Source organism: Gouania willdenowi, chromosome 16 (assembly GCF_900634775.1).
Source record: "Gouania willdenowi chromosome 16, fGouWil2.1, whole genome shotgun sequence".
Classification (NCBI taxonomy): domain Eukaryota; kingdom Metazoa; phylum Chordata; class Actinopteri; order Blenniiformes; family Gobiesocidae; genus Gouania; species Gouania willdenowi.
The window spans coordinates 36379522-36392651 of NC_041059.1; the positions used below are offsets into that span (position 1 = coordinate 36379522).

General features: G+C 38.5%; 1 protein-coding gene across 3 annotated transcripts in view; it reads right to left on the reverse strand.

Annotated features, from left to right (window-relative positions):
* grik2 (glutamate receptor, ionotropic, kainate 2) overlaps positions 1-13130 on the reverse strand; it is a 376713-nt gene that overhangs the window by 126849 nt on the left and 236734 nt on the right. For all 3 annotated transcript variants that reach the window (XM_028469698.1, XM_028469697.1, XM_028469699.1), the window contains exon 10: positions 560-673. In XM_028469698.1, the coding sequence (XP_028325499.1) occupies positions 560-673 (114 nt within the window). The remainder of the gene's footprint in view (positions 1-559; positions 674-13130) is intronic.

Here is a 13130-nt window from a genome sequence, read left to right on the forward strand (position 1 = left end):
TGTGGTGGAGCTAATAACAGCTTTTACAGTCCAGTACTAACATGTTTGTTCACTACTAATGTAGTTATAGACACTGCACAAGTAAAACAGTATCCAGTCTGTACACTTTGTTTCTTTTTGTAAAGATCAAGAACTTCCAAAAGTTGGAAACTTTACTTTAAAATGCTGTCATGGTCAAAGTTCTGTAGATAAAAACTAAAGTCTGTACTAATATTTAACAAATGTTCAAAAACTGTTTGATGTTAAGATGTAATCATATGTATCTGCATTATTTAAGATGGTGATAATGGATTTGACTGTAGGATAAAATCATCTTTACAGGTGGGCAATGTGTTCAGATTGGAACCAATGATGCTAAAGTTTGTTTGGAACCATGTTGTGGCCCCCGTCGGGCCGCGGACCAGAGTCTGTTTTTGTGCACTGTTCCCACAGTTCATACAACTGTTCCCTGAACCTTCAGTGTAAACTAAGGGCTGGTACGAATGAGCATTCAGTCAAAAGCAGAACAAAGCCACAGATGTTGATGCTAACGTTAACATACAGTATTCATTCATCTTACCAGAATAGTGGAGACAACCAGGGAGCGGTTGGATAAGGAGTCTGATACATTTGTTGTTTTCCCCTTCTGGTTCTCTGTCATATTCAGGCCACTCGGAGGATCCCAGGTACCAATCTGTAAAACAAACAGAAACATTACCGGGTCATTATATGTCATTTTACAAATGGCCCACACACTTCGGTCTCAAAAAATTCTGAAATTTTTTACCAATTATTCCATGATTATTCAATAGACACACTGTACGTGTTCATACGTCCATATTTTTCTTCTATTTTCAGCTTCCAATGTTTCAAAAATTACACCAGACAGGAAACTCAAATTCATTATACTAATGCAACTCCACCTTCTATCTCAGAATATACAAACATATCTGTTATACATTCTATCTGGTGGACATGCCAGCCCCTCAGAATTGGAAAAAAGGTTTGTATCATGTTTGGACCTTCAGTAAACAGTTTAGCACAGAGGCCTCAGCTCACTGTAATTTTCAAGTTTGGGTCCAAACAAAAAATTAAGAAGTTCCATGAAGAAAAATTGTTTCATATGCCAAGAAAGACTAACCTTTATACTATAATTAAAACAGATTTTTTCTTCTTTCATTCCCACATGCAGTTATGGGACATTGAAAATAGTTTTTAAAAAAAAAGGATTTTTTCGGGTTTCAAGAGAGGTTAGATTTTCAATGTCACACAATAGAGTCGGGTTAGGTTAGGCTTTAAAAAAATTATTTATTTAAAAAAAAAAATCTATTACATTAATATTATTCTTTTAATGAATACAAAAGCACTTCTATATTGTTGTGGTATCATTTCTAAAGTGATTTCTGATGGCGTTGTGTTGCGTTTAATTGTTCAGCGTTTACATTCACTGAATATTATTTGCTGATTTTGCTCATTCCTCACTTGCTGCTGGAGCACAGGGAACAAATGTGAATGCGTGGTTCAGTCAGGTCTGTGCTCCACACACGGGCCGCCCAGTCTGGTCTGCATATAGCAACGGACTGGGTTCTATGTTCTGGTTATGTTCCATTTGTGTATATTCAGTGGTTAACTGATGCTGAGATTTCCCATGGCCAAGAAGGCATCATGGTTACATGCAGCTTTCTCTGCCAATGTGTGTCTTTGTTTACATGTGTTCTGAGTGTTTATTGGCTGGGAGGCTGGGGAACAATTCTGTTCCCATGGTAGTGTGAGCGTATGACGGTATAAGACGGTTCTTTGTGTGTTTGATTGTTTATTTTTGGCATGTTACTACGAACTCCCATTAAAGCCTGCAAAACTGTGACAACGTCACTTCATTTCAATATCTTTTGGGCAGAGCTGCGGTGCATGTGCATATATTTTTTATATTCTGAGACAGTAGGTGGAGTTGTATTAGTATTTGAAATTTCAGTTTCTTATGTGGTGTACATTTTGAAATATTGAAAGCTAAATATGGAAGAAAAGAAAATATTTGTGGGGAACTACATCATGTTTATATATTATGGAAATATTGACATTTAACTCCATGCGTTTAAAAGATGGAGCAGCACCATTGCATGGAGAGAAATGTTTGGTTTGCCTTCTAAACAGGTGCTCCTTTTGTGCTCCTGGTTGGAACACATGGTTTTTGTATTTATTTACACAGGCTCAAGGTTTGATATTTTGTATTCAGTCATTTTCCTCAAATAGGAAATCCAAATGAACAAACTTATTTCCTTGACAATCTGCTTTGTGCTTCATTGGAAGTAAGTTACCAAGTTTCTATTTGCATTATGATGTATATCTAGTTTTATATTTTTTTGATGCATCAATATAGTTGCTTTGCTGTCCTCTACTAGTCATTCTAAAATAGTGTTTAATATGTAGTTAATTTGGTCTGACTAAACATAGTTTTTGAGCAAAACATTCATATCATTGATAAGAATACAAGAATAATTGATTTAAAAAAAATAAAAAAGTCATTAACAAAAACAGAAATAAATGTCCCCATGTTCACAATTTCACAATCCTCACTAATCCTGCTCTCTGAGCTGCTTCTCTGCCCTCTTCTGAAAAACCAGCGGTCAGACTTTTGTGACATCACAAAAGTCAAGCTACATACATGAAATATGTTCTCTGCATTTAACCTCTCCCCGAGGAACAGTGAGCAGCATCGGTGTAGAACCAAGGGAGCGGTTCCATTTTTAGTATCTGTTATATCGCCTCTTATTGCCATTGACTTGATCTAACATGTTTGTGACACAATGCGACGCAGCGGTTGGACAAAACAAATGATTATCACCTTAAATGCACTATTTCTGTAGTTCATAGAGATAAGGAGGAAAAGAAAGTGACTTCGCAGCTTAACACTCTGGTGTTTGAAGCAGCTGAATGACTCCATTGCTGCTGCTGCTGCTGCTGCTGCTGTGATAAACACAGCCTGAAGCGCTGAGACAGACTCACAATCACAATAGCCACTAAAATAGCCATAGCCAAGAAAATTGCTTTGGTGATCACTGATTTGCCTCGCAAGAGAGGCATGAAGTCAACATCTACAGACACGCCTACTCATGAATATGCATGAGTATGCTCTAAAACAGCCCGTTTTTAGAACTGCTCAGAACGTCACTTTTCAGAGGCTAAAACTCTGGAAAACATGGTGTGTTTGGGAAAATAAACCTCAGATACTATGTTCTTGGCGTTCTTAGAACAAATGGAGATTGCATAATACTGGACCTTTAAAACCAAAACAGAAATACAAAAAAATTTTTAAAAATTTAAATCTTGTTCTATTTTTACTGCCCTAAAAAAGCTGTAATTGATTTTGCAAAAGTGTAAAATCGTAGAAGTTCTAAGATCTATTGTTCCTCACACCGGCCTCAGACTCAATAGTCTGAATTAGTGTTGTGGTAGTCCAGACCGGTCTTGGTCTCGAGACCAAATTTTAAAGGTCTCGGACTCTTCTCGGACTCTGAAGCATTTTGACTCGGTCTTGTCTCGGACTCGGGCTGCCGTTTGAGACCAGCACTAATTCCTGCTATTTTTAACCTTTTTTATAATGTGATAATAACACGGAGAAGAACGGGATAAAACAATCTTTTATTAATTCTTTAATCCACCCTGTATAATGACCACAACCTTCCTTAATGTGACTGAGTGACGTGTGTGACACACTCATCATCTCTGCTGATTCATGCAATCTGCTGTGTGTGTGTGTGTGTGTGTGTGTGTGTGTGTGTGTGTGTGTGTGTGTGTGTGTGTGTGTGTGTGTGTGTGCGTGTGTGTGTGTGTGTGGGTGTGTGTGTGCGTGTGTGTGTGTGTGTGTGTGTGTGTGTGTGTGGCTACGGTGTCAGTTTCGACCGTGGAGCAGAAGGAGATATGAACTAATCACTGGTAAAACTCCAGAAAACAATCACCAGTAATAAATATTATCTCCCTGGTAAAGACAGTAGCTCTAACAAATGGTAAAATGACAAACTGATGATATTACAGCCTGTGAATGCAGTACAGGGGACGCACTCACTCTGCCTCTGGGTCCTAGTGCCTGCCGACCGGTGACTTCTGTTCCATTTACTGAGGTCCGTGTGTGTCCGTGTGAAAGTCTGCATGTTTATGCCTCTGTCCATCCACTCTTTTCATTATATCCATGTCTTTTAAGGCTTTATTACATAGTATCAGCTGTAGTCCGGGCCGCCGCCATCTTTGATTTTGTCGTCACCAGCGTGTCATCACCACAAGTTGCACAAACCAGAATGACTCAAATAACTGTAAAGAGGTCTTATATTAGTCTATTTTCTTTTTAAAGTGGTGTTTTTTGTGTCTTTAGACTCCAATTACATTTATGTATATAATATGTTCCCCACAATATAAACAGGTTCACAATATAATTATTTTTATAGTTTCTGTTTCCACTGTATCCAGAATAATAATAATAATTCTCAACAATAACTATTGATTAATTTGTCACATGACTGTTCCAGGGTTTGAGTTTGTTTTATTTAGTTTCACATCTACCTGTAGCTCTATGTTTTTTAGACTGATGACAACTTGTTTGTAGTTTTATTTCAGAAAGTTTCACTTTTACAGTTACAGCTGGAAACCTTTGTTAATTGAATATCCTAGTTACATTACAGCAACCAAATTAAACTATATCAACTAAGTGAATTAATAAAAATGGCCTGTGTAAAGGCTTTTTCACTCTAAAAAATTATCTTGTGCAGATCGTGTTGCTTTGCCTCAGACTGTGACAGGTGAAAAATAAACAATCACACATAAAAGCAGAGGAGAAAATGTGGATCACTCTCCATAGGAAGAACATCTGTTCAAAATTAGTGGGGATTGGGGATCCCCTCTGTATAACGGAGGTGGGACACACACACACAGATTCCCCATATATGCGCCAAAAACATGGGATTAAATTCTGCAGTAGCTCAATCGTCTTCCTCCCACTGCAGTCTCTTCATCTCTCCCGCAGCACCTTGTCCTCACGGGGGGGGGTCTCGCTGGTATCCATAGATCCTCTCCCTCCGGTGTATCCCGTGCACCTCGTCCTCCAGCAGTGCCTGATAAGCCATTGTGTGTCTTTACACATTAGGGTGTGTTCCTTTTTAAAACAGCTACAGGTGTTTCAGCCAATTGATCAGCAGTTTTGCGCAATGATCATGTGATTTTAATTACAATTATTATTATTATTAATAATATAAAACTGTATTTGTACGCGCAAGCACGTCACTCACTCCCTGAGGGCGTCAGTATAATTTTTTCCTCAGTTTTTGCCATAGCATCCTTCAAATAATGTGTTGTGAAATGTTCAATGTGTTTGATTATTTCAACAAAATTTCTATAAATTTCACAGAGTTGTCTTTAATTTCATCCTTCACCTGTTGGGGGCGGAGTTTCCAGTTTCCCATGATTTTGTGCGTACGGCAGGGTCAGAGCTGCCGTGGAGGTGCCACATTATCTCGTCAGGTTTTTTTTTTTTTAATAAATCCCAAACTTTGCTTATATGGGACGTACGCTTTCTTTTGTACGTACGCAGCATTTATAAATGAGGCCCCTGGTCAAGAACATGGGGAGGGAAATGAACTTGTTCTCTGTACCAGTTCTCGCTCTAATTTTCCCGTAAATATCAACAAGATTTAAAAAAAAAAAAAAGAAAAACGCTGCTTGTTTGTTATTTTGATGTGGTTTTAAAATGGAATAACTAAAGAACGACGTGTACACGGACTAAAATATGCTCTATTTTTATTCAAATCTGATTTTGGGAACATTGATATTTCTCTACTGATTGAGATAAAGGCATAATTATTTACTAATGCCAAATAAAATGTGAGAAAGGCAATTATATTACTCATGAAATATGTATTAACATTTAAAAAAAATGTAGGTATAGAGTTGGCTAATGTATTATGAAATGAGTGCATACAAAGTAGTAAATTAAAAAATCATATTTTTTGTGTAGTTGTATATTGCAATGAATGTATGGTTGTCACAAAATCCCACGGCACACCCGGACTTGCCTCACGGCACAAAAGTGTGCCGCAGCCCACCACTTGGGAACCACTGTCCTAGATGATGAACCTGTTCCCCAGGAAACCTTTGCTTGACTCCCATGTACCAAACCTCTGACTATCCATTAAAGCAGTGGTTTTCAACCTTTATTATTATTATTATTATTATTATTATGGGCCTTAGTATATAGTTATCATAAAAGTGTAATTACTTGTTTTAATCATAGATAAAATGGGTTAAAACTAAAATGACCAAAAATGGTGGAAAAGGTGGTGAAATGTTAAAAACCACAGAAATTGGGTAAAAGTTGCTCATTTGAGTGGCCAAAAATTAACAGAAAAAGTAGTTAAAAGGGTTAATGAAAGTGTCAATATTGGCTTAAAAGTGGCAGGAACAATACGTTAAACTGGCAAATACTGGGCATTATAAATCGTGAATGTGGTTAAATTGGCAAAAATAAATAAAAATAAGTGAGACATATGGTGAAAAGGTCAAACATGACAATTTATATATATATATATACAACATTAGGTGGGAAAAGTGGTGGAAAGGGTTTATAAGTGTCGAAAATGTCTTGAAAGTGGTATTGAAATTTGATAAAAACTGGAGTAATAGAGCAAAAATTCCTTAAAAGGAACAAAAATATGGCAAGAAAAGGGATGAAAACAGGTAACAAATGGCAAATTTGGTATCGATGTGGAAAAGGGTAAAAAAAAAAAAAGAAAGAAAAATGGGCTCAAATAATCCAAAAAATATTTTCTTGAAGGCACCTGACGACCCCCTCCCAGTGTCTCATGACCTCAAATGGGGTCCCAACCCCAAGGTTGAGAACTCCTGCTTTAAAGGAACTGAAGTGTTACACTATCGGCATCACCGTGTAACAGAAGATGAAGTCTGTTAACGTCTGCAGGGCGACACGGACAAATACAAGCAAGTGAAACATCACGTCTGTGAGGAAAGAAACAGCAGAAACAAATACATTTAAGGAGTAATAATTATTTTCTGTTTTTTTGTTTTTTTTCTGATTCATTTACAAATGTTGACTCAGCAGAAAAGATCTCTCCGTTGCCTTTGTTTGCTCTCTCTCCTCTTTTTCACACATGCAGCGTCGAGCTTAAAGCTGACAGTTCGAAAGTGATAAATTAATACGCAAAGCAGTTGTTTTTCTTGTTACATTGAGTGTACTAATTAGCATTTTCTCCTCCCACTATTTAGCTCACTTTAGCTGATCTTCCCAGATTGCATTTTAATTTATCCTCAAATATTACTAACACAATTTACTCTTGGGGTCAATCTGACCCCAGGAATATTTGCCTCCAGAAATCTTTTTGTGTCAGGCACCGACCTGTTCTCTAGCGCCACCATCAGGACACACTTTTAAACTGAAAACATTTTTATCTCAAATAGTTTTCATCCAAATCTTCTCAACTTAACTGACAACATTAATATATGAGTATGAACCCTGTTGGTTGTGGTGATGATATGACCTTTCCTACAGCGCCACCATCAGGTCAAACTTTCACTTTTAGCATCAGTGAATCTTAAAAATCTTTCATCAAATATTTTCTAATTTGGAGTGCACATTCATGACTTGATGTTGGTGACCCCCCCCCCCCCCCCCCCCCCTTCCTCTCATGAAAATATGTATTTACTACTTCAAAGTCAAACTCTGCACCTGTAGGTGTGGGGATAGTGTGGGGTTTTACACAGATAAAGGCAGGCATACGCTGTGCAATTTGTGGCCCATTTTGAGCCAATTTTTGACTCATGCGTCTATTTTTGGGATCAGGCCAAGTCTCAGCTAAGTCGTGTGTCGCGCATCGTGTTGTGTAAAGGCGCTCCTCGTGAGGGAATCACACTGTTGAAGCAGAGCCACGTACGGGCTAAACCTCATACTCTCACACTGTAGAAATGACGGACCGTACTGCCCATGTCTGTCCAACCACTTCCTGGTCCATCACTTTTTTTTTTTTGAAGCTTTTTTTGCTGAGATTCACGAGTGCCTCTCACTTCCGGGTTCTTCTTCTTCTGATTTTTACATTCCATTTGCAGAAACAAGACTCCGTGTCGTATATGGACGTAGAGTGTGAACAGTCAGGTTGTGTGAGAACATAAACATCGTGAACTATGTATGCCCACCTTTAAACAACTTAGGGACAAACTAAGCCCAGAGGAACACCAATGAATGCAATATGTGTTCAGCACATTGAAAAATGATCATCATAATGATTTCATACTTAATCAATTGTACCCATTCAATTAGGAAAAGTCATATTATTCTTTTAATGATGAACATTGAAAGAATAATAGATGATTTGTGCTACTTTGCAGGTTGGACTAACTACTGAACTACTAACTCCATCCATCCCAATAGCATGGGGCTGGGGTCCGTTTCAGGTCTGTAGGATGTGGACGAGCCCCTCTGGGCTTTTGGAGACATTTAAAGTGAGGATGCTGCAAAGAAGGGAGGAGCAGGAACAGACAAACACTGGAAAGCTATCATATTGAGCCTGGAGGCTTCTTCTGTCCTCTCAAAGCTCCTCCTAACACCCCCACTACCTCCCCCACCCCTGCTCTCAGCAACCCTTCTGCTCCAAGCATCACTAGAAGACTCCACAAACACTCCAGCCCACATTTGTAAGCAGCCACACTCTCCTCAAGGCGCCTCTGATGCCCCCATGTGAGAGCCTGAGAAAATCTTTGTAATTGCAAATCAACTCTTTAATTCAGGTTTCACGAGGCCTGAGGGCTTCTGAAGAGCTTTTTTATTAATCGATGAAATTATTCTGCGAGGTGCAGGCGCACACAGAGCAGAGGTGGAGTGTTTTTCACAGGATCATTTGGATCAGCAGTTAGCAGGTTCTCATTATTTCATGAATCTCAAATAGACTGCAGTGCTCCTGGAAAGATGTACACAAACACAGCTGGGCTGGAATGTGATGATGGATAGGGGACGCCTTCGCTGTGCCAGATGTTTCAGAGGATGTTACGACCGGTGTGTAAAAGCAGCCTGTTTTATTGAACTTTTAACCCTTAATGATTGATGTCGATGTTTTTATTGTTTAATAAAAAAAATCCTCTATCTTTGCATGGTCATCTCTTCACATTAATATCTAACATCTCTGGACAGCTACGTACCTTGTTTAATCTGATTATTGGTGTGTATTGATTAGGTTGGACAGAAAAAAAACTGGGCTGAGCTTATTTTTGCATCACATACAAAAGCAAAAAGCCAAAGAAACACAAACCACTCTTTTAAAAGTAGGGTGAAATAGGACACTTTAGTCGACCTCGTCAGACTCAAATTATTCTCCATTTTCTTGAATCTACTTCGTACCAGTAAAATAAAATGTAGTAAATAAATAGGTTGTTGTCGTCAATAAGAGATTAAAAAAATAAATAATTTCTCTCTTTAAACAGACTTGAAAAAAATCTGAAATCAGTGGTGACTCCAGTCAATCACCTTTATTATGCATTTTAACAAATTATCCTTAAAAAACGTCATAAAACCATCTTAAAATCTCTTGATCATTGAAACAATATGAGAAACATCTAATCTTAGAAACTAAAACTATAACAAAAAACTGATCATTAAACATATACTTCAATATATGACACTTTCAATTAAATCCACCACTATTTGATTTCTTTTCATTTCTGTTTTGCTTAGACTTTGCTTCTCTTTCTCTATTCCTTGTGTGTAACAATTTTGTCCAAACAAAGTTGCATCTTTAATGATTCCATCACGTGTGAATAAAAATACAACAATGACACCATATTGGCTTTAAGAAGCAACTCCTTCGCTTTCAGAAACTGGTGGAATTTCTCCGATAGAACAAAATATTAGATGAGCTACCGTCTTTAAAATGAACGCGATATGTTTAAGGTCCCTGGGAAACCTGGACCATTTCATTAATTTGTAAAATATCCCCAGACAAGACGTGAAAAGAAGACATGTCCAGGTAAAACCATATGAATGGTCGCCCTATATAAAAGTTACAGCAAATAATGAGTTTAATTGTAATTTTTGCTTAAACGCTAATGAATAAAGTTGAAATAATTTGGTTGTCCACATCTATTGTTGGAAAAGGTTTGGGTAAATAATGCATAAAGTAGCAGCAGAGCCCATCATAAATCATCAAAACATTTCATGATAGGTTCACAAAGAGTTTTCTGTGAAATAAGTTTTTAGTATTTTCTTATTGTTGCTCAGTCAACACTAGAAATAAAAAGCCTGTAAACTTGTGGGTTTTGACTGAAATAAGAGTTCATGCTAAGTGTTAAAAACCAATGTCTGCTTCTGTCACAGAACTTGTCTAATAACTGATCTAAATACAGATTTGCATTCTGTCTGACATTGGTCATTTTCTGATTATTAAAGTTTCTTGCTGTCGTTGGAGTTTAAAAAAATAAACTATAAAAAACTCTCATAAAATGTATTGAGAGGTAAAATCATTACAAACCACCTGGAGACTTTAGGATGCTGAGATTTAATTATAAATCACAACAGTGTTTTTGTTTTTTCTGTTTTCGTTATATTTAAGATTTGTAGTTCAGCCCTGGATTGGTTAGTTCTGAACGTAAACATCCAGACATGTCACACATTAGTTTCAGAACATGGAACTGTCAATGGCCATGTTTTTTAAGTTCAGAATTCATTATTCAGAATTAAAGGACGATGTTTAAAAAAGAAACGCCATCTCCACATTTTGAAAAAAAATACGCATGCGCAACACGCCTACGTGTACGGGAGAGCGTGCACGAGCCCCGTTTTCCTCGTGCACAGCTCTGTTTACAAGTTGGAGTCGGCATCGGTCATACAAGCTTACCTTACAAAAGAAGATTTGCACTTTTCCCACTACGTCAGACTCGCCACCGGTAAGTGAAAATCCATTTTTAAAGGACCCGGTGCGCACCGGGCACGAGCACGTACGATGGCCTTTCGTAAACATGATTGAGAATTAGGAGGACCAATAGTCTTGATGATCCACCTGGAAGCTAAACATCGTCCACAATCCAGATTACATACAAAGTCAATGAATAAACGCAGCCCAAAGGCGAAATCTTTCCTGTGCGGCAGTGCGGTCCAATCCACCGTGCGAGCGTGCTCCCGATTTTACGTCATATTTGCACATTTGCTCGAGTTAATAATATTGAACTCCTGCGACTGTTTAGGCTGTCAACATGGACACCGGTCTGTTCACCCATTCAACCATGGAATAGAAGCTGTGTGTGACCACCTGGAGCTGTATGACATGGCCTTTATAACCGGGGCCGGACTAGGAAAGATTTGGCGTGGAGGAGAATCAGCGAGGAGGTGGTAGTAGCAGGTAAAAGTTCTCTCTGTAGCACTGAGCAAGGATAGCATTAGCTGCTAATCACACCGGCTTTTTTCACTGGTGGTTTATGTTCATGAGAGGAGAAAAAGGAGCACAGCTCCTCGCTTCAGCAGGCAGTGAAACTCACCAAGTTGGATGTGTCGCTTCAGACGCGCATATGAAAGGGACATTTTTTGATCCTGCGAAACCTGCGGAACGTTTCGTGCGGCAAGCTGGTCCGGTGCCGCAGAAGATGCGATCAATGTGAATGCAGCATGAGGAGTCAATGCTTTCACTACTTCTCAGAACAGCATTAAAAACTCCTATACATTTTAATTGCATTTATTATCCAGGAAAAGTCCCATCGAGGTTAAAAACCTCTTTTTCAAGGGAGTCCTAAGTTACACTCACAACATACAAACAGCAAATTAAAATGATGTTACAAGTAGAGGAGGTCATCTCATGTGTTCTCAGCCTGGATTTAAAGGCATTTAAAGAAATCAGCTCAGTTATTTTCATTTTGCAGCATGTTCCATGTGGAAGGTGCAGAGTGGATGAAGGCCCCTTTTCCCAGTTCTGTGTGGGCAAATGGAACAGAAAGCAGCAACTGCTCATTTTGAATTAACACTTCTCCGTATGATTAGGTTGCAGATGTAGGAGGGGAGTAGCCCGAGCATGGCCCTGTAAATAAAAGTGCGCCAGTGTTCCAGCCTCCTGGTGGACAAAGAAGGGCATCCCACTCAAGAATACAGTTCACAATGATGGGTTCGGGTTCCACAGTTAGTAAAAAACCTCAGAGAAGAATGACAGACAGCGTCAATCTTACTTAGACTCTTAGCTGAGGCATTCATAAAGTATATAGCAGCTCTCCACAACCTAAAACAGATACAAAAGTTGCAGTGACAAGCTGCTTTTTCTCCTCAAAAGAGAAACACAATTTGTTTCGGAACAAGAAACCCAATTTAATTTTCAGGTTCTTCACAAGATTGTAAATATGGGGCTCAAAGGTGAGGGAGTCATCAAGCAAGACACTAAGGTATTTGTATTCATGCACCACCTGTATTACATTTCCCTCAAGAGTGGACACTGTGGGAACAGTTTGAGGTGCCTTATTAGTGTTTGAGAACAACATTCGAGTTTTCCACAGAGATTCAACCGCTTTTGCAGGAGTTGTTCCAAAACAGTAAATAATGATGTCATCGGCATAAAGATGTAAGTTAGCATCAGATACATTTTTTCCCAACTCACTAATGTACATAATGAACAGGAAGGAACCTAGTATCGAACCCTGTGGCACCCCTTTGTGGACACTCACAAATTCAGAACACAGACCATCATATTTAATACACTGAATCCTGTCATTCAAAGAATTTGTGATCCAGAAAACTACATGATCTGACAGGCCCAGGCAAGGAAGTCTGTGCTTTAAAACAGCATGGTCCACAATGTCAAAAGCTTTAGACACTGTACTGCATTTTATCAACAACAACAAGTATATCATTGATCACTTTTGTAGCTGCAGTGTTAGTACTGTGCTTTTTCCTGAAGCCTGATTGCAGTTTTGAAAGAAGATCAGTTCAGGTTAGAAACTCTTTTAGTTGATCACACACAAGAGATTCAATAATGTTTGACAAGACACAAATTTGATATTGGCCTGTAGTTGGTTAAAGCTGCTGCATCACCTCCTTTTAATAAGGGGGTAACAAAAGCTCAAACGGATGGGGTTTCTCTGTCTTCGATTGAGAGGTTAAAAAGGATTGTTAAAGACTGTGATACAAAACC